Source organism: Phocoena sinus, chromosome 2, assembly GCF_008692025.1.
Source record: "Phocoena sinus isolate mPhoSin1 chromosome 2, mPhoSin1.pri, whole genome shotgun sequence".
NCBI classification, from domain to species: Eukaryota; Metazoa; Chordata; class Mammalia; order Artiodactyla; family Phocoenidae; genus Phocoena; species Phocoena sinus.
In genome coordinates this window covers 90,022,919-90,047,436 of record NC_045764.1, presented here as the reverse complement: position 1 = coordinate 90,047,436, position 24,518 = coordinate 90,022,919, and the positions used below count along the sequence as shown (strand labels likewise).

General features: G+C 34.2%; 1 protein-coding gene across 1 annotated transcript in view; it reads left to right on the top strand.

The window, feature by feature from the left end:
- Positions 1–18,637, top strand: part of CTDSPL2 (CTD small phosphatase like 2) — a 69,053-nt gene extending 50,416 nt beyond the window's left edge. Inside the window, 7 exon segments of the mRNA XM_032623079.1 lie at positions 10,099–10,161; positions 10,268–10,285; positions 10,287–10,335; positions 13,499–13,511; positions 13,635–13,761; positions 15,244–15,339; positions 16,197–18,637. Of these exon segments, the coding sequence (XP_032478970.1) occupies positions 10,099–10,161; positions 10,268–10,285; positions 10,287–10,335; positions 13,499–13,511; positions 13,635–13,761; positions 15,244–15,339; positions 16,197–16,262 (432 nt within the window). The 3' untranslated portion in view covers positions 16,263–18,637.
- The last annotated feature ends 5,881 nt before the right edge of the window (positions 18,638–24,518 follow it).

Genomic DNA, 24,518 nt, shown 5'->3' with positions numbered 1-24,518 from the left:
GTTGTTTTTCCAAAACCCAATTAATAGGAAGAAACCTTATTCCTTGTTGGTCATTTTTATTGCCTTTTGTAGTAATATGGTGTGTAGGTTGCAGTGTAGTAGATCTACTTTATTTTAATCACAGAATTCCAGGACACTCTTCTAGTTACTGCTTTACTTAAAAAATTAGAGTATAAGTATTTCTTCCTCCTCTGTGTCGATGGACAGGTAACAGTGCAAAATACAAATACCATTTACATTTCACTGCAGATTATGTGTGTTGACCATAGGTTTTACTTTATGTTTCAGATTTTCCTATCATATAATTTGAATTAATATATGTGAATACACTTCAAAAACTACGACGTGCCTTTCTGTTCATGGAGGTTGTTGTTGAACTAGCATTACCTTCTTATATACCAGTTGTTGAAGGATTGGGAAAGGGTCAAAAACTTTGTTGTTTAGCAGGTGGAAGCCAACCCAAGGATTAACTAAATAAAGTCACAGAACATTTACCATGTGAACAATGAAAAGGTGTTTATGGTGGTTTATGTGCTCTTAATAGGCAGTTAGAATATGTGTATAGTTTTCTTGGCACATAATAGTTATTATAGCTCGGAAATCATAAAATTTTAGAGTTGAATAGTTTGTGGTTCAGGATCTACTTTACCTATGTTATCTTGTAATCAGTCATAAGAGGATTTAAGCAGTTATTGTCAGTTCTGGTTTAACCTAGAAAGGTACTGTAGATATGGTAATATCTGGATACTATCAATATATTTATTTCCCTTTTATGTAAACTGATTTTAGTTCTGATGTAGATCAGAGGATGAGCAAAATATACATAAAAATGAGGGATTTTAGGGTTTTGAATTCCTTTTTAACTGTATATTACTTGTTTAAGGTAAATCTTTTTCTTAAGACATTTTCTGCCAAATAGGTTGTTCTTGTTTAGTGTAATTCAAGGACAGGAGTCTTGTGGCAAATATAAATAGCATGGCAATATGTTCTCTCTTTTTAGCTTGATAACCTTGTTTTTATGTTCAAAATTGCCCTTAAAAACAATGGCTTTCAGGCTTTTGAATTTGGAAAAGAAAACTGTTACTGAAAACTATAAATAATTATTTTGATGTGATTTCTTAAGCTTCCAGATTTGAAATTTATTTCTGATAGATGGTTTTGGTCTGTTTACATAATTTTTAGTAGTGAAATAAGAAACTTGGAGAGTAGATGAGTTTGATTTCCCTTTCATGAGTGTATTTCTTTTCAGTGTGACCATAAAATTGAATTTTTTTCTTATTGCTTCCACCATTTCTTCTTTAGTTCTCTTCTTTATAAAATTCTTACTGTTTCCTATGGATCCAGACAGTTGTCTTATTTTGAATAAAAGGCTCCTAGCAGTGCATATGACTAATATAAAAATAACTTCATATGTACTGCATCTACCTCTGTGGAATTCAAAGAACTCTTTTTCTTATATATCTGAGTTATACTTTCTGAAACAGGAAAATTAAATGAGCTAACCTAAATCAGGAGCAATGAGCAGGAAATTTGAATCTTAAAAATTATAGAGATGATTGTATTTTAAAATGATTTAGTTACTACATCATGTACAGAGTTTAGTTCCCTTTCAGTAAGTTTTGAGGATGTCCATAGTTAATACTGGATTTCTAGTTTTGGCATAGCCATTCTGTCTGCTTTTTAAAAAATAACTTTGAAGAAATCTTGGGTTAGGGTTCCCCCAGTTTTCAGACCAGCAAGCTCCCTTTAAACAGGGAATGATGTCTTTTAAACTTTCAGTGGTGTTGTCTCCATCTACTGGCAAAGAAGAAATATACACAAGGGTCTGGGATGATCTAAGAGATTTTGGAGAAACCACATTATTAGGTAAGATGTAACTTACATGTTTAACCACTACAGTATAATGTGGCCCACTTAAAGGTAGAAACCTGTAAAATACTGTATATACTCTTAAAAAAATAATTTGTTGAGATGAAATTCACAACATAAAATTAACCATTTTTAAGGGGGAACAGTTTCATGGCATTTACATACTCTTGAATATGTCAATTCCATAACATTTATGTATATACTCTTAAAAATAAAATGATAATGTTAAGATAGGATCAAATTCTTCATCTGAATCAAAGCTAGATAAAGTTTCCTCTTGGGACTTTTGTTACTTTTGCTTTTTGTTTATGGTAAGTTTGTTATAGTAGAACCATATCTAATGTTAATTCTATTTGTTATTCTCTTTCTTTCAAAACAATTTAAAATATAAGTTGTCTTATGTATGTTTTGATAATGGTCTGTATCAGGGGTTGGCAAACTTTTTCCTTTAAAGGGCCAGTTGTTAATATTTTAGGTTTTGCAGTCTGCGTTACAACTACTTTTTCTGCCATTGTAACATGAAAGTAGTCCTAAACAATACATAATGAATAAGCAATGACTGTGTCCCATTAAAACTTTATTTACAGAAATAAATGATGATCTGGATTTGGCCCAAAGGCCATAGTTTGCTGACCCTTGGTCTAATAATTATGAGAGTATATGCAATAAATTTACATATTCAAATTTTAAGTGGAAGTAAGTAATCAAATGTTCGTTAGAATTCTTGTTAATATATAGAGAGATTTAAAATTAGGTCCACTGTAACCTGGTTATGGGCTTTCTTAGGTTTATTCAGATGAAAGTTTGAGGGAAATTTAAGGTGGTCACTACTCACGTTTAAAGATTGCCTTACTTCATGATATACACTCTTCTTTTGATTGATAAGTAGGACTCAACCTAGTTAATGCAAGACTTAGAATATATGAGGATGTAGATTATTCAAGCCTTAATTAGTACGTTGAATGTATTTGAATTTCCATTTCTCTAGGAGATAAACCTAAAAGATCCAACTCAAATTAAAATTTTGATATATGTTACCACTGACACTATACGGATAGACAGATCATAGTTTGTATATATGGAGAAAAAGTCATTTGAAAGAAGAACTGAGTTTTTAAAGTGAGGGTGTGGCATTCACAAAGGCAAAGTATATGGATTTTTGTTTGAATGGGTCTTTTCCTCTCCCTTAATTGGTAGTTTTTCCATGAATTGTTTTACCGTTAGATATTGGGAAACGTATTTATTCATAGAATGGTACAAATGCATTTGATATCTGGAAAAACAAGTGCGTGATCAGTTCCAATGCACATGTTTTAATTTTTATATTTAGCTTATATTGACACATTGTCAGGAAATCCATCTCGTGGTGTTACTCAGTTAAGAGGTCTCCACTGTATTTAGTTTCTGTTCCTGCAGATCCACCAATTCAAGACTCTAGGTCATCTCACTCCCTCTTCCATCCAGAAGATGACTTCTATCCACAAGCAGGACTGAATCAAAAGACAGATTTTTCACTTAGCTCTTGAGCTGAACCACCTCCTCAATGACCTTCCTCTGTCTCCATCAAGAACTGGAGCTCAGTTTTTTGAAGATGTAATAGAGCTACTCAGCCCAAACGTGGCTAATTGAAGACAAAAAGAAGATGCCTCATATGTTTCACTACAGTGCAACCAAACGTAACTGTGTTGTCCAACTCCTCATTCTGTAAAGTATGGCAGGGGCATCTGATTTTTGACTCTGTTCACCAATAAGACTTTAGCCAGTCAGTGGCTTTCTGAAGATCAGTAAAATCAACAAACTTTGGGTCAGCTGTCCAGAAATCAGATTGTGGTAAGCACTCAAGGAGAGATAGGATCTTGTAGGGAGCTACTTGATAAAGGATGCTTTGTTTTAATAGTAGAGGTTGCCTTTATGGGAAAAGTTGGGGGGAGAGGTGGGTGGGAAGCCCCATGTTAGCAAAGCTCAGCCTCTTCCTCATTATTATAGTTTGTTTTCTTGGGAAACTTACAACCTAGGATAATTTTCATAAGGATCTCAAATATTTTATACCACAGAAAAATAGAAGTAGAGGGTCAGTGGCATCTCTTTTCCAGTCTAGGAAGAAGAGTCAGCATTATTTTTGCTTCACGAAGAAAAAAGCAATCGTTTAAATGAAGAGTTTTGTTAGTAAACACCTAATCAAGTTTTTCCTCCCCTCAAGCTCTGACTTAAATTGATACTAAATAAGAGGCATTTTGTTTTGACATTCATAAAGTATAATTTTATTGTACAAAAGTAGAATGTAGGGCTTCCCTGGTGGCGCAGTGGTTGAGAGTCTGCCTGCCGATGCAGGGGACACGGGTTCGTGCCCCGGTCTGGGAGGATCCCACGTGCCGCGGAGCGGCTGGGCCCATGAGCCATGGCCGCTGAGCCTGCGCGTCCGGAGCCTCTGCTCCTCAGCGGGAGAGGCCACAACGGTGAGAGGCCCGCGTACCGCAAAAAAAAAAAAAAAAAAAAGTAGTATGTATTTTGTTCCTTAAAACATCTGGGGTCATGGACACAGTATTGAGGATAAAAGTAATATTTTATATCTGGTAGGGAAGAATATTTTGATAACTAATTGTGAGTCAATATTTTAAATAATTTTAAAGTAATTTTTCCATCCTTATAGCTAGTCATTGGCACTAATTTTTTCATCATGGTTTGTATTCTTTATAAATGTATCTTAAAATTAGAAGAAGTTCATTTAAAAATACAGAAAATTCTTGTTCAGTAACTAAAAATATTCTGCAAATATAGGAGATGTGACAGTTGATTACTAAGCATATTAAATTGGAAGCTTCAAAATTTAGAATTTGTTTTTAAAGGCAACATTTGTGGGGGTTTTTTTTTTTTTGCTCTTAAAATGAGTAAACTTGACTTTAAGATAAACACATTAATATTTTATATATACACACAAATATGTGTACATACATATTTAAATTCAAAAATTGTATATGTATATTGTATATATATTATATATGTATGTAAATGGCCATGACTTGAAAAGTATGCTTCGTTGCTAATTTTTAATATACCTTCTGTATGAATACATTAAGCACTTTATCCCTTTGGGACTCCATAAGAAAATATCTTTTCAAATTTATTTCTGTTTAATACAGTATAAGGTTTTGCAGAAGGTTTTAGTTTGGGGGTTTTGTTTGTTTTTATTTTTATTGGTTCTGATGTTTTAGTATTTACCTATTCATCCTCAGATTGATCCACCTACAAATACTATCCCCAGCAGCCTCTTATTGGAACTGTGTGAAGCAAAAGGTGACTTGTAAAATTACCCAATGGGTTATGAAGTTGAGGCCTCCACAAGGCCTATCTGAGCAACCCTCTTTCTATGGAGAAGGTTTGGGTTTTGTCTCTATGATCTGGTATTGATGCTAAGACAATGTTAACTAAGTTAAATAGTTAAGTAATCAGTTGACTTTACGTCTTCTTAAAGTATAGATATGGCTTTCTCTTTGAGTTGAGGTTGCCCAGTTCTGCCCACATAAAATCCTACTCATTCCAGCTATTCTCCTTATGGCTGATTACTTTTAAATAATAAAGTGGATAGTAATAATAGCTATTAGGAGTCTCAGTGTGCTGGCACTGTTCTAGGTGCTTTATATGTATTAACTTATTTAATAAACAACACTATATAGGTACTGTTATTATACCCATTTTATAGATAAAGAAACAGAAGTGTGCAGAAGGGTTAAAAAAAATGGTAGAGCCCCTTGTATGCCTGTGGTATCTGCTAATACCTGTAGCATCTCTTCTTCACATTGTTCAGTGTTGTTAGTTTTCTACTGTTTTAACTTATTACTGCTGATTAAATAGATAGCATCCACCAATCATCTTTTTATTTAAAGGTGCCTACTCTTAAGTAGGTGAATACCACCAAATTTATCTTTTTGTTTTCCTTTCTGCAACAGTGTAGCAATAAGTTCAAAGGATTTCATGGAAAAACTATTAAAGATACTTCTTTTTGAATATGTTAGGGTCATATTATCTGTGCTTAAAACCATTTAGAAATATTCTTCCTAAAAAGATCCACATATAAGAAATTTTTTTTCAATTTTGCCCACAAATTGAAATTGCTTATCTTTTGGATGTTTTCTCCCCCTACCCCTTTTTCCGGTCGTGCTCATAAAGTTACCTAGATAACTTAGATAATGGTTTGGTAAACTAATAGTCAGAAATTCGTGTATATAACTTGACATTGCATACTTAGACATGAATTTGACTTTAGGCAGACTGTCAGAAAATATTTATAATTAATTTATAACTGGCTTGCTATTTTAATGACTATTAAATCTAGTTCCATTAACCATTTATTGCCTGTTAGGATCATCTTACATGCACAGTTATAGGACATCCTCTTGTACTAAAGAAAGTACAGGCTGACTGTCAGATATTGTTCAAATCAAGTAGTGTTCGTGTACTGTTAATGTAATATTATTTTTCTATAATATATTTATCATTTTTCTATATAAAATTTAAGTTTTGGTAAAATCAGCCCACAATATATTATACAAGATTAGTTCCATTATCACTATTTTGCACACATTATTCTAGTAGATTTTGTTTTAAAAGTTTACATCATGAACATATAATGAAGTAAGTGAGGGAGATTAAGAGGTACAAACTTCCAGTTACAAAATAGAGTCACGAGCATGAAATGTACAAAAATTTTACATAATAAACATTTCATAACATGAACATCTTTGGGTAGTAGGCAGTCTTATTTAAGACATGTTTTGGGTATGGTATTTTTGTATAACAGTTGTTCATTATTACAGTATTATGTATTATTTTAAAACTGACTTTTTCAAAATATATTTGGTTTAGTGATAGATTAAAACTTTGTTGTGTAGATAGAATAATTGCTGTATATTTGGAGGAATATATGTATACCAGCCTGAAATGAAACTTATGGCCTAGTCTTACATTTGAGAGACTACATCATTTTGAAGAATTGCAGGTTTGAAGAAGGATGGTTTCTGAAGTACTAAGTAGTAGAAGAATGTAGAAAATAGGAAGTAGGCAGCTTGGGACAGGAATCTTTGTTACAAGAAGGTTAGGAGAAGAAAAATGGAGTTAAGAGCATCTGTGGAATAGATTTTGAAGCATTTGGAAGCATGTCTATGTGTGTATCTGTATGTTTGTATATCTCTGACCTAATACAATAAGTGATCGTAGTCTCACTGTATTATACATACCTTAAAATTGTTCTTATTTCCTACTGGACAGTGCTTAGTGCTTCTTAACTTCTATATATTTCTGCTTTAATATATCCATCCAAATGAGTTAGACCTTGTTGGCATTATGTCTCTATTTCTTTTTTTATTATAATTTTTAAATTTTATTTATTTATCTATTTATTTATTTTGGCTGTGTTTTGTCTTTGTTGCTGCACACGTGCTTTCTCTAGTTGCAGCGAGTGGGGGCTATTCTTTGTTGCGGTGCATGGGCTTCTCATAGTGGTGGCTTCTCTTGTTGTGGAGCATGTGCTCTAGGCACGCGGGCTTCAGTAGCTGTAGCACGCAGGCTCAGTAGTTGTGGCATATGGGCTCTAGAGCACAAGCTCAGTAGTTGTGGTGCGCGGGCTTAGTTGCTTCACAGCATGTGTGATCTTCTCGGACCAGGGCTTGAACCCGTGTCCCCTGCATTGGCAGGCAGATTCTTAACCACTGCATCACCAGGGAAGCCTTATGTCTCTGTTTCTATTTTTCTTTCTGAGATTTTACCTTTTCAGCACATGGCAGAACCTCCTGTGGTCCCAACCACATCCTGGCTTGCTGTTACTTTGTACCTTTCTACAGTCCTTTTTTTTCCCCCCCGCCGCTAACCATCTCAGTTTCTGCCTGTGTCTTTTAATCCTGAAACACCTTCCTGTGTTTCAAATGGTGAATCTGTTCTGAGAATAGGAACATTTACAGTCAACAGTTATTCTATTCTCATGGTAAGGAAACACTCTAGCATTATATTCCTCTATCTCAGTGCCACCTTTCATCCCCAGTGAACAGGTACATTATGAAAGTAATATCAAATTTTAAGATGTGTTTTATATTTAAGTATAGTCAAAGTAGTAGAATGCATAATGAAGTTATAGTTTTGACATAATCTGGAAGTCACTGTGTAAGAAGTTGGAAAATGACACCTTTGTACAGTGCTCCACTTATTATGCTTAGATAATACTGTTTAAATAGAAGTATTCCTTTACAGTGGAAGTGTTTTAGTGTTCAAAGGAGACAAATCCCAAATTGTAGAGGCCCTGCTTATTTTACTTTACAATATGGAGCAAGTGATAGCAGGGATATTGAAAGCAAATGAAAACATTTATACATATGCAAAAATGAAGTATTTTTGGTTATTAAATGCATTTAACTGATAAGCCTTCTTAGCAATAAACAGAAGGCTCTGATGGTTCATGGTTTATCATCCTCCATGAGATAAGGTAATTGAAAAAAAGTATTGGCCGAATTGTGGGTTTTTGTCAGTTAAGGTAGTAATATATCTAAATCTATCAGTTACTTGGATTATCAAACAAATAAGGTGTGTTGAAAACTAAACCAGACTATACCAAATATTTCACAATGTAAATGTTAAAATTAATTAGAAGCACAACTCTAGTTAAAAATTTTATACCTCATCCTAAGTGATAGGGATTGGATACTAAGGATTTCGTCATATTTATTTGCTAGGGGTGGGGGTGTGTGGCTTACTTGGTTTTTGATTAGTCAAGATACTGAGATAAACTGCCTAATAGGCTTAAAAATGAGTAAACCTTTATTATTCTAGCCTGTAGGCAGGGATAGAGTGATATTATTAGCATATTAATGTTTGAAATTGGTTTTCCACAAGTGATCGGTTCTTAAGGAAATTCAGTAGTTGTCCCTGTGTAGTATGTAGCCTTGCCTCTCTTTCTCTATTTTGTTTATATTGCTTAAGTTCAGGCAATTATATTTAATTTACTTAACAGATTTTTATCATGTACTTACTATATATTTGGCACTGTCTTACGCCCTTTGGGCTTCAGAACTTACAAAGACTGGTAGTACATAGTCCCTACCTCCTAATATCCTTTGCCTGATTTCCCTGGTCTGCCCTAAAATATTCCTAGAACTAGATTTTTATCATAAGGGCATTTTTGTTTAGATGTGTATTGACAACAAAATTAAATTCCATGAAGCCTAAATTTTGAATTTGTTGCCACCACAGCTTTTTAAAAAAAATCTGAATCAAGTGAATCTGGTGCATAGGCATTCTATAAGTATTTGTTGTTCATGTTTTTTGATGTTAATAATCACCTTTGAGTAGAGTACAAACTTTTCTTTTTATAAATTTTTGTCACAAAATAAATACAATTTAAAGGAGTCAAATTCTTTTGTAAATCAGTTTTAGTGGTTGCTCATGGCTTATATTTCTGTGCTTTTTGAATATTGAGTATATTACAAGAGCTACATTAAATGTAGGCAAAAAGAAGACAGAAATAAGAAAATAATGTATTTAAGTCAGTTCTCTGGGTACTGTAGTCTTTCCTGATATTGTCAGTTGATTTTGATAACTGGTGTGTTTGACTGTTACATTTTCAATCTCAAGTAGCCCAGTAGTGCTAATTTAGATACCACATCTGAATCAGTAAGTATAGAACAAGATTGATTTCTGAAAAATTCCAGTTATTTAAACCCACCAATCCAGACATCTCTTTCTTGAACATTATTTACCTTAATAGAAATTTAAAATAAAGGTACTCTTAGCAGGTGATTGTTAAGAAGAAATTCTGAGTAATTATTGAGGAAGGTCATTGAGACAGGTCAGCTAGAGGTGGATATACAGCCTGCCTAATAATTGGATGGATGCTACCTGGCTGGAAGATGGAGCTGATTGGTGGATCAAAATCTCAGAGGGAAACCTGCCATTTTTAGTTTAAATGTTTATTAAATTATATTCCATGAAGTCCTATTATATGCTGCTATTTAACTATTAAAAAGTGAAATGATCACCAACGATTATTATTACCCTACCAAAAGATTGTTTTAAGTAACTTTTGGTGTATGTGAAATATATTTGGTTGAGTGGTACTTAGTAAACTTTTGTATTACCTTAACATATGAACTTTTAAATTATATCCAAAGTTAGAACATACCTTATAAATAAGTTGTTCCTGTTTTATATGTTTGTTTGCTGAAGCCTATCTTTGTATTTTTTCAGGTTTACGTGAGATTAAGACCATTCTTCAGGGAATTCCTGGAACGAATGTCTCAGATGTATGAGGTAAATATACTTAAGCTAATTATATAAGTATTTTTATTTTATTCAATATAGTACCCATATTTAGATCATGTATAATGATTACTTCTTTTCCCTCCTGAATTTATAGATCATTCTTTTTACTGCTTTCTACGAAGGTGTATGCAGACAAGTTACTGAACATACTAGACCCTAAAAGCAACTGGTCAGGTAAATTTAATTAAGAAATAGTGGAAATGTCTGTCACACTGATCTATGAAATTACTATGCTTCTACTTAATTTTGATAGCCATTTTCAGTTGGCTGCATATATAGAGATTTGTGTGTTAAATGGGGAAAATAAGTGAATTTTTTTTTAAGCCCCAGAAGTCTTTAAGAGTTCCTAATTATTTAACTCCAGACAGACGTTCTTTAAAGGATACAAAGATCAAATGTATTTATTCACTTGTACATCTGTATCCTCACTTCTTTTGGGATTGAGGGGAATTGGGGGTATGTGGAATTTTTCACTGTGTGCATGATGTTTTCACTTCCTTCTGTCTCTGAGATAATGCATGTGTTGTCATCTTTTTAATGGCTTAGAGAAATAAAAGTTAATTTAAAAAAAAGGATCAAATTAAACTTTTGCTTTTTTCAAGAGCAAATTTATCTTCCATGGAAAGAAAATGTTACATGAAATCTAATTGGAAATTGCAGTTGGTTTAGTCACTCAGGTTTTGCTGATCTGGACTCAGTTCCTTGTGTGTGTCCTGAGCCAGCAGATGCAGTGTGTTCCTGGTTAGATGGGAGTGTTTTCCTGGTTAGATGGGAATTAAAACAATTTGAAAATTAGTTTCATTATTTCTGTCAACTGAAGTGAGACTACCAAGACTCAGCGAGTCTTGCTGCATCCTCTAAGGTATAGGATTTAATGTTTGAGTTTTGATCAAGAGCTGAGATGCCACAAAAAGCCTCCTAAAGCTTTAATAGCTGGGTGTTCATTGTCTTGAATACTTTCTCCCATACTGTCTTAGTGGAAAATCCTAAACTTAATTTCTACTGTTAAAAGTACCTATATTATTGAGTGGTTTCAGCTATGGTGAAAGGCTTTTCCTAATGTCCACATTTAGGAGATTTTTCCCTTGTAAATAGAATGTGATTTTTTTTTTTAATCTAAAGGATCAAAATGTGTCCTGTAGTCAGTTTCCACTTTATCTTCCATATAAGCAAGCTTCAGACACACAAATGAAAATGGTATTTTCTTTTCATGAAAGTATATTATAATTTATGCTCATTTTACCTAACTTTTATAAAAGCATACAAGTGATTTTGCTCTCATGACTTCATTTATTCTGAAGATTTCTATTCAGCACCTCCAATGTTCCAGGGAATAGTGGTGAGCAACACAAGCCCTTCCCTCTTGGAGCTTTCATTTTTACTAGGGGACAAATCATAGTCACACAGTTACGTTACAAATTAAAACCCCTCTTTTAAACTAGTTTTATAAAATCTACACATTTGGGAGTTTAAACTTGTTTTATCTAGTTGTATTTTGAGAAAGTTAAAACAGGAAAAACTTTTTGAACAGTATATTGAATGCGTTAGAGTGCTTTAGGGAATCATCTATGTTGGTGACAAGGTAGACTCAGAAATTCCTGTGATCTCTGAATCCCGAATGCAAATTTGATGACTAGCAAAAGCAGTTTCTTTCTAAAACTGCAAATACATGCTATTGACCCTCAGATTCCTGAATAACTGGAAGGGGTTTAGTATAATTTAATTAAAATAATCATTAGTATCCATATATATATATATATATATATATATTCAGCTGTCTCCTGTGTCTGATGAATTTGCTGCTATTGGAGAAGAGTTATCAATAGTGATTTGCAGTTATGTGCTGTACCTGCCTCTCCAATTTCCTTGTATCTAAATGTTTATACAAATAAAATATGGAATCTTGTTTAGGTCCAACCAGGACTTAAATTCTTTTGCCTAGTCTTATGTTTTTCAAAGTAGGACTGTCTTTAAACCTTTCAGAGGTAGGTGATCATTTAACTCATGAACATTTAATTAAAAGCATTCTTTGTAATAAGGAAAAAAGGACTGTTTATACTACATTTTGTCTGGTTTTAAAATTCTTCCACTTTTCCATCACCATTGGCCCTGATTAAAATATCAGTTTTGTTGTTGTTAGAGCTATGGCAGATTTTGTTGGTAGAAAATTCCCTTTCTTGAAATTGGATAATTCAAAATATAGGTATGTGTAAGCCCTAGCTCCTGAAAAATTGTATAGTGGGATTAAGACACAAGGAAGCCAAACTACCAAATAAATTAATGTATGCAAAGTGGAGTATTTCAAGGTGATCTGTATCAGTTATTAGTAATATTCAGAATCTAATATTCTGAGTGCTAAATGGAGATTAATTATTACAAGTATATAAATATTATTATAAAACCTTAATAGCTTTTTAAAATGATATAGCATTTTTCAGTTTCATTGGTGAAAGATAAGTTTACATTTGTAATACTTAAATCTGAATTCATCTTTTCATTCAATCCTTGTTTTTTCAAATGATCTCTCACCCCCCACACATACACGCATGCAATTAAAATAAAGATGGGTGTTTGGGAAAAGTTGAAATGATGGAATGTTTTGGCCTCTGCACCTTTCCTCAAAACCTATAAGAGAAACTAAAAACATTTTTTTAAAATGCCAACACGGAAACATTCCTTCTTATATTTTCTGTTCTGGCATGTGCAGGGATAGGGAGGCTGTGTGGTCTTCTGGTTAGAGCAAAGGACTGGGAGCCAGGAGGATCCTGGGTTCCAATGCGGGGCTAACCACTGACTTACTGTGTGACCTTGGGCAAGTCACTTGACCTCCTTGTGCCTCAGTCAACCATCTGGAAAATTGGTTAAAAAGCAGGACCTCGATGACAACCAGATGCTGCATCTGAACTGAGCTTTCCTGGGTAAATAAATTACAAAAACAATTTACAGAGTTTTTAATCCCTCTTTATCATTTAATATAACATTTTGGGGTAAAACAAAGTTCTTTAAGGCATGGTAATATTTGGTTGTAAGGTTTCAATAATTGCTAAGGATTTTTTTTTTTGTGGTACGCGGGCCTCTCACTGCTGTGGCCTCTCCCGTTGCGGAGCACAGGCTCCGGACGTGCAGGCTCAGCGGCCATGGCTCACGGGCCCAGCCGCTCCGCGGCATGTGGGATCTTCCTGGACCAGGGCACGAACCCGTGTCCCCTGCATCGGCGGGCGGACTCTCAACCACTGCGCCACCAGGGAAGCCTGCTAAGAATTTTTATAATAAAACTATAGCCCAAAGCTTAGGCCCACACTTGTATTTGAATTTCCTTTGTGAGAGAAAATGATAAGGCTTAACTTGAAAAGCCTATGGTATGTGTATTGTATATGTGTTTCAGTATATGTTGTGCTTTTTACATATATATATATATATTTTTTTTTTTTTAGTTAATTTGTTTTTACTTTTATGTTTAGGCACCGGCTTTTCCGCGAACATTGTGTTTGTGTACAAGGAAACTATATAAAGGACTTAAATATCCTTGGAAGAGATCTTTCAAAAACTATAATAATTGACAACTCACCACAAGCCTTTGCATATCAGGTAGGAAGAGGGTTGCTAAACAAACTCAGACAAATGCTGCCAAAAGATATGATGGGATAACAGAATTTACACTGGTGGAATTTCCCTGTTTAGTGTCGTCTTTTAGAATTAGGAATGCCAAATTAGTATATTCCTTGTGGAAATTTTTCTTTTAAATGAAGTACAACATACATAAAAATCTGAGTAGTAAATCTGAAGTAGTAAATCCCTAAGAAGGGACTATAAGATATATATCATTTAATAGCATTCTTATCTATTGTTAAATCAGTAATTTGATTGTAAACATGTTTCAGAATTATGAATAGCTTAACCATGTTCTTCTGGTCTGTTTGATTTGGCGTTTCAAAATATTTTCTTAGACTATTTTGTCAATATGTTTGTACCCTTTGTCAATGATTCTTAGAAATATAAATTCAACTAGAGGGAATTCCCTGGCAGTCCAGTGGTTAGGACTCAGCACCTACACCTGCTGAGGGCCCAGGTTCCATCCCTGGTCAGGGAACTAGGATCCCATAGGCCACACAGCACAGCATATGACAGATAGATAGATAGATAGATAGATAGCAGACAGACAGACAAGAGATTAGCCATCCTTGCAAGATATATTTTACATTATGAGTATGTTCATGTGATATGGCTGAGATTTTCTTCAGAATAAATCAGTGCAGAATTGGAATGGTGGAAAGTGGGTTGGGTGTAGATGAAACAAGCTTTGCCCTTAACTTTTCTGTTTCAAAAATGTCCATAATAAAACGTAAAAAAGAATACAAGGGGAAAAATTGCATATGGTATTGAAGTATGTTCAGTTTAGGTCACTACTTTTATTCACTTGCATTTTGAAATAATGTTTTTAAGAATTGGTAATTGGTTCGGCAATAAAATAATTTCAGTTATCCTCCATCTCAAACACAGTGTTCTGCATAAATGTTAAAAGATATTTTATCCTAGAGAATATTTACTATAAAACAAATATGGTTTGTATTTTTGTTTTTAGACCAATGAAATACCTTTGAGTCAATTTGTTATGTTCCTACTATGTTTCAGGTTATCTTGCTAGTAGCTGGGAATAAAATAATGGGACACAGTCCCTGTGTAAGAGTATATGCTTTCTAATAGTATTCTCTGTTGAGATTGGTAAAATTCCTTTATTCAGAATGCCTAGCATTGACTAATAATATTTCTTGAATGAATAATGTTTTTAGTTATGTTAATGCAAAACTTGTTTTAATGAATATTTCTTATTAAGTTTTATATACACTAAGAATAAATTACTCTGAAAAACCAATTATGTTTCAGTTCCTTCCTTAACATCTGTCTCTTGCACTATTAAGCTGTCAAAGAATATGACAGACATAAACTGATGGCATTCCTTTTTTCAGAGGAACTTACTGATTAATGTTTACTAAAATCTGTTACTTTTAAGCTTTTCCAAAGTAGGCAAAATGTAAATGAAAAGAGTTAATTACTTATTTTTCACTTTAGCTATCTAATGGAATCCCTATAGAAAGCTGGTTTATGGATAAAAATGACAATGAACTTCTAAAATTGATTCCATTTCTGGAGAAGCTAGTAGAACTGGTAAGTCTATCTTATCATTTATCTTTTTATTAGGTTTTTGTTGCTTTAACTCTGTTGAAATAAATATTTTCAGTTGCTTTATGTGTACTAACTTTAAGTCAACATGGTGGGACATTAGGGTAGAGATTGAAAAAAGATTACAAGCATTTTTGAAACTTATAAATTATATTAAAATTATGTTTATCAGTATTTAAAAATTTATATATCGAATGTTTTATTTTATCAGACTTCCTCTTGCTAACTAGTTGTTACTAACTAGTTGTGTTAAATTGATTTTGTAGTTCAGGTCTAGAATTAATGCTTATGGTACTGAAACTTTATTCTGGGAACTTTTTCCTCTGTGTCCATGGATTAATTTTAAAACTACTATATAAAGTTATGTTTATCAGTATTTAAAAATTTATATATCGAATGTTTTATTTTATCAGACTTCCTCTTGCTAACTAGTTGTTACTAACTAGTTGTGTTAAATTGATTTTGTAGTTCAGGTCTAGAATTAATGCTTATGGTACTGAAACTTTATTCTGGGAACTTTTTCCTCTGTGTCCATGGATTAATTTTAAAACTACTATATAAAGTAGAATTCATTGGCTGAATGCTTTACCTGTCTTTTGGTTTGACCTCTTATTGCATAATTGTTCTTACAAAATTAATATATTAATGATAGGCTTTTTTTTTTAATCTAAATTTAACTGCTTCTGTGTAGTATCTTTTTATTTGGCAAACAAAATAATGTAAATTATAAAATATTGATAAATGGTGGTATAGTTTCTTTGCAAAGTAAGAATGTTCATAATGTTATGAGGATCATGTCTTTGAAATTACGTGGCTTTTAAAATGTCTATTTCTCCACACAGAATGAAGATGTTCGACCTCACATCAGAGACCGATTTCGCTTGCATGATTTGCTGCCCCCAGATTAAGTACAAAGACTTGTCAAATCACTGAAGGGGGAGAGAATGCAGGACCCTTTTGGACTAAGACAAAAACATTGCCATTACTGTTGAAATTTTGCATTTTTGTACCCCGTCTTGCTTTTCTTATCTTGGTGCCCAATAATAATCAAGGGTTACAGAAAGAGACTTTATCTCAGATTGAATACATACAGTAGGTAGGCTAAAACAGAAGAGTCTTTAGAACTAGTGCAACTTCCAGTGAAATTTTTTTATGTACAGGACATCTGCAGTTTATAAAGAATTCTGTTTCTGCCACCAGCAGTTTGACCTGTAGTCACACAGGATTTTATGATAATAACAGAGATGAAAATGGACTTTTATTTTCTCTCTGTTTGGTGCTCTAAGTGGGTTTGTAGCCACTTTTCTGTTACTTTAAAATTCTCATTTCAACAGGAATGGCCAGTAAAAGTTGTTTTATTTTTCCTGTTAAGGTTTATAACCTTTTTACATTTTTGACCTGTATTAGATTAGAATTTCATTATGCATTCCTTTTAGTTGAGGCGCTTCATAGTTTTCTGGAAATAGTCAATTTTTAGTTTTTTATTATACATTTGAATGGCCGTTTTCCTGCTTTGTCTGCCTGCATATTGTATATTTGTTTAAAAATATTCTCTACTTTTAGTCCATGTAAGTTTCATTTAGAACATGCATTTATATTTTGTTTCTGTAATATTCTACTGTAGGTGAAATCTTTTCAGAAATCAAGAGACTGGGTAGATAAGAATATATGAATGACTAATATTCAAAAGATTTAAACCATTGTGATGGCATGTGTTCCCAAGTGGTAATATCTTGCAGTGGCACACAGATTTGATGGATAAAAGGTATACCTCAGACTTCACTGTGCTCACCAATCTTTGAGGAGAATGAGTTTGGTCACCTGTTGGGCTTGATTTGGTTACTGATGCCTTTGGTTTTCTCCAGGAATGAAGTATTCAGCACAGTGATTCAGTATTTTTAGTTACTTTGCATGGGCTGGTAGTACCTCTGTTATGCTCTCAGTTACAATCAATTAAAACTCTGTGTAACAGTCTTGGTACCTTACAGTAGCTATGCATAATCCTGTGGCACAGTAAACTCCCAAGCCACCAATGCAGTTAATATGTTCTCATAGTGGTTTTCTATGCTATATGAAAATAGTCTTCAAGCCTTGGTTCTCTAATGCAGCTACCACAAGAGGTTGATATTTTTATAGTGGCGTGTAATCTCTTTTTCGGGAGGCTTTTTATGGAAGGTAGAATTTGTAAAAGTTAGTATGCTTTGCCTCTCAACTGCATTATCATGCCACAGGCTCAGACTGTTTTTGTGTAAAGGATGTCAAAGAACGGCACTTTTTCTAAAGAGAAGTTTGATATTTTGTATGCTTGTTAAGAAAGTACAGTATTGGAAATTAAAGGTGGACAACTGATAATTGAGGAGTATGTCACTTAATTTTTTATGTATATTACCTGTTTACTTGTACAACTTATTGTACAAATTACATGCAGCTTCATTTTCAAATGAATCCTTAAAATAAGGAAATCTTTTTAGGAAAACATTTAATTTTTGTATTTTTGATTTTAAAGGCATGAGTTATGTCAATTTTCAGTGTATTAATGAAGATTTTAACTTTTCATCAGGTTGAGTGTTTTCTTACTGTATTATCTGTTGTGTATGTAGTTAGCATATTGTGTCACTGAACTGTTTAAAAATCTAGCATGTAGAGCAAGCCTGTTTTGTGGAAAATCCTTATTCATTAAAAAAATAATCATGGCAGATTTTCTGCAAAAAAAAAAAGCAAAAGCATTTGCAATTCAGAATACTGGGGGTTTTTTTGTTTGTTTGTTTTTAATTTAAAGAAAGGTATTTTGCTTGCAGGAAAAAAATACTACAGATTCATTTTAATGAGAATCTTTGAAATGTATTTATCTTTAGGGCATCTGGGCATCTTTATGCTGTTTGTCTTCTGTCTTTCTTGAAATAAAATGTACATATGTTACCTTTACATATGCTCTTGCTCAAAATTGTGAACCTGGTTACATTTCTCCTTGCTCCCTTTTTATGTTCAAACAGCAAAACCCAAAACCTATACAGGATCTAAACTTTCAGCTTGCATTATAATTGCTGAAAGCTTTTCTGATTAAGTAAATATACAGTCTCAACGGGCTTTCCCACAACTAAAAGGGAAATGTAAGCACCTATATACACCACTGTGCCTATAGGCACTTTAAAAACAACTTTTAATCATCTTTTATTGGTAAAGCTGTTTTTGATCCCCTGCTAGCAGAGCTCCTTTAAGTTGACTGACAAATGAATCAAGCCTAACAAGATTCTGTAAAGAAATAAACTAAGGGAGAATTTTATATGTCCTGAGAAAATTTCTTGAGATCAATTCAGTCTCTTTTTCTTCATTACTTGATTTGAGTCATTTTAAATTTGTTATTAATACAAAATTTAAAATAAGTTATAGAGACAGTTATCCAGCTTCCTCCACTTTAAAATGTGTTATCTTATTACCCCTTCTTTCCTTTATCTGTTGGTAGATATTACCTTAAACATTTCCATTAGTTAAATGGAGGTGTTTATGAATTGAGATGTGCCCAGCCTCTTCAGTTCACACAGAAAACATGAACTCTTAAAAACTGACTAGTAAATGCAGGAGAGATGGATACCTGATAAGACACAGCAAAAGTGACCTATATACACATTACGACTCTGAAGTACATATTATAATTGTGATATTTCCAGTGGTAAATGTCTGACTTTTAAAGACATTCTTTTAAATATTTGTATTATTGTTAGGATGTTTTAATCAGTTGTGTTTTTTAATTCCATGTAATATATGTAGCCCTAATCAGATTTATAGCACCATATTTCTCCTTGGTCTTAAAAGAGAGTTGACAACAATTTAAAAGCATAAATTGTTTTAGATTAGCTAGTATGTATATTTATTTTACCTGATGGCTTTATTGTTTCCCAAATTTTGGGGGCATTTGTTGAAAGCATTGTTAACTTCTATAAATGGCTATTTTCTTGTAACTGTCAGTTGAAAATGGATGTGTACATTGTGTTTTTATATTACTTTGGTTTTCCTGGTTTGTTTGTTTTTTGGGTTTTGGGGGGGAGATGGTTAAACATAGAATCATTTTTTTAAAAAAAGTTATCTTTGGCCAATGACTTTTTCAACTAGATATTACTTGCATTCAACCATCTAAAGAAGTTTGTTTTTTACTGTTTTGTTTAGTCAACTTGCTGAAAAACAGAGACTTCATCTCATCGGTGAAGAAAGCATTTCATTATCCCTACAAATCTTTGCAGCGAGCACAGACTTCTTCATAAGGACCAGATCTTTTCCACGTCTTGTGTCAATCACATAAAGCTGAAATGTAAAGGACACTGAAGCCTTCGTTTAATTGTCCTAACATGATGGTGTTATATACTACATCATTAGCTAGTTAAGGTTTTCTGACCTGACTTCTCTTTGTCTTCCTAGGTATTTATTTGTTATCTCTTTTAAACTTGTGTATCTAAATTAACTTAGTGTTAATAGTCACCCACCAAATAACTATGCCAAGTAACTAGGAAAGAATGTTTATTTTATTTCCCCTTATAGGGGAAGAGTGGACTGGGAACAAAAATGTATGGGCCAAAAGGCCTTAGGTTGTCATTCATTCACTTTCTTATTCCTCTCATGAGCTGTTTTTGAGTATAGTATGTTTTCAGTGCTTATGTGCTTGATTATGTCATTACTTTTCATGTCGTCCCCTGAGTTAAAAGCCTGCTAAGAACCTGTATAAAATACATTTTAAAAATTTCAGAATAAGAACCACAGAACTCAGTATCTTATATTTAAATGCTATTTAAATTATTATTGGAATCCAAGTCTCATTCACTAGGATACATTTTTATAAAATGTTTCTCTGTATCTTGAATTGAAATTACTTGCCCAGAGGCAAGAGTTCCAGGGTTATGTGTTTTGAGAAATTTTTAAAAGGGGAGATGAGAGCAACAAGTTTATACTTACTTTATGGTTTTTATATTAGTTATTAGTATTTTAAAATATATCACTGGTTCCCAAACCTGACTCTTCATTAGAATTACTCTGTGGAGCTTTTGAAATACAGATTCTTGAGGCCTGACCTCTGCCAAATTGTCTCACTGGGTCTAGAGTGGGGCCTGAGAGTTTCGTATTTTTTGAAAGCTCTCCAAGTGATTCTCATAGATTTGGGAAATCACTACTTTACTTAATGTGACAGTGGTTTGGGAGTTGAGAATAGGCAACAAAATTAAGTTTACCAGACATCTCTTTGTGGTAGAGTTTTCTTTTTTCTTGTTTTAACTGGGACCAGATTTCACAGAACTTATTCAAGATGCATGGAGGAATAATAAAGAAGATTGAGGTTACTGCTTATTATCATTCATGTCTTTCATACTTTTTAAGAGTTTGCATTTTCTAGCACTTGGAATAGTTGATCATATACACAGCTGAAGGACATATCCCTGAATGAGACCATTATATATATTAACTGTAAAATATTTCACTATTTTTTTATTTTATAAATCTTTGTAGAAATAAGCAATGAAATACTACTTTCATCTTTTGAAATGGGATTTTTCAAGGCAGTGTCCTTTTGGCATTAAGGTAGGGGGGAGTTAATATTCTCTCTGCCTTTTTCCACATGAATCAATATAAAGTCATGGACATTTAAAATATTCAATTTAATTTCTACATATTTACTATGCAGTATAGCCGTGAACAAGTAATGTAGATTTAGTTTTCTCATCTTCAAATGCCCTGATCACCCTACCTCACAGGGTTGTTGTGGGGATAAATAAAACTTTTATGGAAGCACTTTTCTTTGGTGATATTTTATCAGCCATTAGAAACAATATAATATCTAACAACTTATATTTGTATAGTGCTTTGTTTACAAGTACACAGTTTTTTCACATTGCTTTCTCTTTCGATGATCTGTAAGGAACATAGAGCATGTTACAGATACAGAAAAAACAGATAAGGAAACAAGCTCAGAGAGGGCTGTGACCCAAGACCTCACAGCTGTTCTAGGAGACTTGAATTCAAGTATCATTACCACAGGCTATTTCCCAAGGCATTGGCATTTTGTATAATCATGTTTGTACATAAATACAAAGCTTTCCCTAGTTTATAAAATGAATGTAGCCAACAAAGTGTTCTTATAAAAGAATATATTAACTCAGTGCAAAAGCTTGTGGTACAAACTAGGCCCTAGAGTTTTAACAATCCAATATTTAAACTAGAAGGAAATTCCATCTTCTAAGGGTACATCTTTATTTTACAGATGTAAAATGTGTCTAGAAAAGTGTCCTCCCAAGATCACAAAGCTGGGATTAGAATCTAGCTCTCTTAATTACCATTACTCAAAGTAATGACTTTAGGAGGAATAACATTCTTAATTTCTGGAACTACCAGAAGTGCAGAAGTTGCATAAAACCTGAATAATGAAGTGGTTAGCTTTAAAAAGTAGAGAGAAAATGGCAAGAAAGAACCAGATTATGGTGAGCTAAAATGAAATTATACTTGATGTAATGGGCTAAATAACTTGAACCAGTATAACAACAAAATAGCAAGCTGGTCCCACCCCAATCTGTGTGATGAGACTTAAATACAGTATTGTTAACTCTAGTCACCATACTATACGTTAGATCCTTGGAACATTAGATCCTCAAACCACTAGAAGTCTGTACCCTTTGACCAACATCTCTTCATTTTTCTCACCACCCCCCCCCCCAGTTCCTGGCTGGGATGAGACTTGATAACTATTTTCCCTGAGCTTGAAAGGAGTGTAATGCACACAGACTGGTTTGAGTGTCACTGCAGTAGGCCTTTAGAAATAAATGACTGGACTTGGGAATAGCTGACTTAGGAGTATGGGTAATAAAAAGGAAAGTTCAGAGTCAAAAGACCTGAAGTTCAAAAGAACTTAAGAACTCATCCACTTACTAGACAAAGGAGTTCTCTGATCCTTAATTTGTTCATCTGTAAAATGGGTGGTGAAACATGTACACAAATAACTACCAGAACTGAAATGTTAAAGCAGCTAATTTTCTTGAGGGTGTGTGAGATCTATACAGGGTGTTGGGAGATGTCTGAAGCTAGAGGGGGCAGAAATGAGCAGTAGAATCAGGTTATTGTAATACCACAGATGTCAGGGAGGTTTTTTTAAGAAAGACATGAGCAGCAAGCAGTCTGGAAAGAAAGACTGGAGAAGTGGTAATGGAGAGGTCACCTATGATTGTTAAGAACAGCGGTCCCCAACCTGTTTGGCACCAGAGACCAGTTTTGTGGAAGACGGTTTTAACACGGCCTGGTGGCGGCGGGAGGGATGGTTTCGGGATGATTCAAGCGCATTACATTTATTGTGCACTTTATTTCTATTATTATTACGTTGTAATATATAATGAAATAGTTACACAACTCACCATAATGCTGACAGGAGGCGGAGCCTAGGCGGTAATACGAGGGACGACGGGAAGTAGCTTGTAAATACAGATGAAGCTTCGCTTGCTCACCGGCTGCTCACCTCCTGCTGTGCGGCTCGGTTCCTAACAGGCCACCGACCGGTACCTGTCCGCAGCCCGGGGGTTGGGGACCCCTGGTTAAGAACATTTTGGATGAAAATAATGCTAACTGCGAAGGAAGAAATGGAGGATGAGGAAATTAAAGAGTGAGTATTAAATGGCTTGAGAAGTAAGTAGTTGGGGTAGCAGGCTCATGTAAATGACTTGCCGAGTTAGAAGTCTCTTAGTAATCAGTGAACCAAATGAACTAGAGCTTTTAGTGGCTCCCATATACTGAGCTTTAATGTTATATTTGGTGTATGACAATTGTTGAAGGTAGCTGTAAGTAGCCTTTCTGATGACAGTAAAAGTCGTTTAAAAAGTCGTTTAAAAACACTGCCTTAACTGTGCTAGGCTCTGTGGATGGCAGAAGAAAGCAAACCTGACACTGCCCTCAAGCTAACAGGCTAGCAGTGGAGACTGACATTTGCTGGGAAAAGGAACACGAACGAAAAGACTGGCTTTGAGGGCTAATAACACAATCTAATCTGAAGTCAGGCTTGGATTGGCTGAAGAAGTATAAAGTTGAGATCTGTAGAACATTTATTGAAAGAATATTAAGCCAGGCTTGGTTGGGGGAGGGGGTGAAGTTAAGCAAGGGGGTAAATAATCAGATTTGTTTTAAAAAGATCACTTTGACTGCTGAATAGGGAATAGATTGAGTGGGAGACCAGTTTGAAGAAATACAGACGTTGACTTAATTCGTTCCACACAAAGAATTTCCTTTCTCCACGATAATATGGTTAATGTATTGGGTTAATGTATTAACCCAATGTAATGTAATGTATTAATGTATTGGGTAGCATCGTAATGGACAATATGAGGTCGGAGATTGGTAAAGTTCTAGGGAAAGTATGGCTTGCCCAGCTTAATGATAGAAATGGGAAGGTACTCTAGGATTTTATGGCACCATATAAAAGTTAAGTATGGAAAAATGTATAGGAGTTGAAAGGAGACAGATGCTGTCATTTCACGTCTTGGGTAGGCTCTTTAGGGGAGGAGGGTTAAAATTGAAAAAGTCATTAGTTGTTTCTACATCAAATCATGTAAATCAAATCAGTGATTTTGGTATTTTATAAATGAGTGGTTTTTTTTGGGGGGGGGGGGTTGGCCAAGCGGGCCAGCATGTGAAATCCTAGTTCCCCAACCACGGATGGAACCTGTGCCCCCTGCACTGGAAGTGCGGAGTCTTAACCACTGGACCGCCAGGGAAGTCCCTATAAATGAGTTTTAATCTGGTTCTATTTGCAATTAAAACCGCCTCCTCAGCCTGGCCTTATTTCATCTTTAGGAGATTTTGAGTCTGGTGCTTAAGGCACTTCACTTAAAAATAAGCCATAAGCAGCCCTGCTTCTTTTCTGCTGGCATTTACTCTCCTATGGCTTTAATGATGAAGCTTCTTAAAGGCAGAGGTTTTGATGTTAATTTGTTCAACAAACACTGATCAGTCACTCTGCTCATCTGTAAGATGGGAATAGTGTTATGTGTGATTATAGGGTTTCCCTAGAGATTAGCGTGTGGATCACAGATTAGTTTTAAGGAATAATCGAAGTCTCCAGCACAGAGTTCTTGACAATTGTCTCCCAGCTTCTTTATTTCAAAAAGCAGCATGCACAATTCTGTGAATAAATTCTATTCTCAATT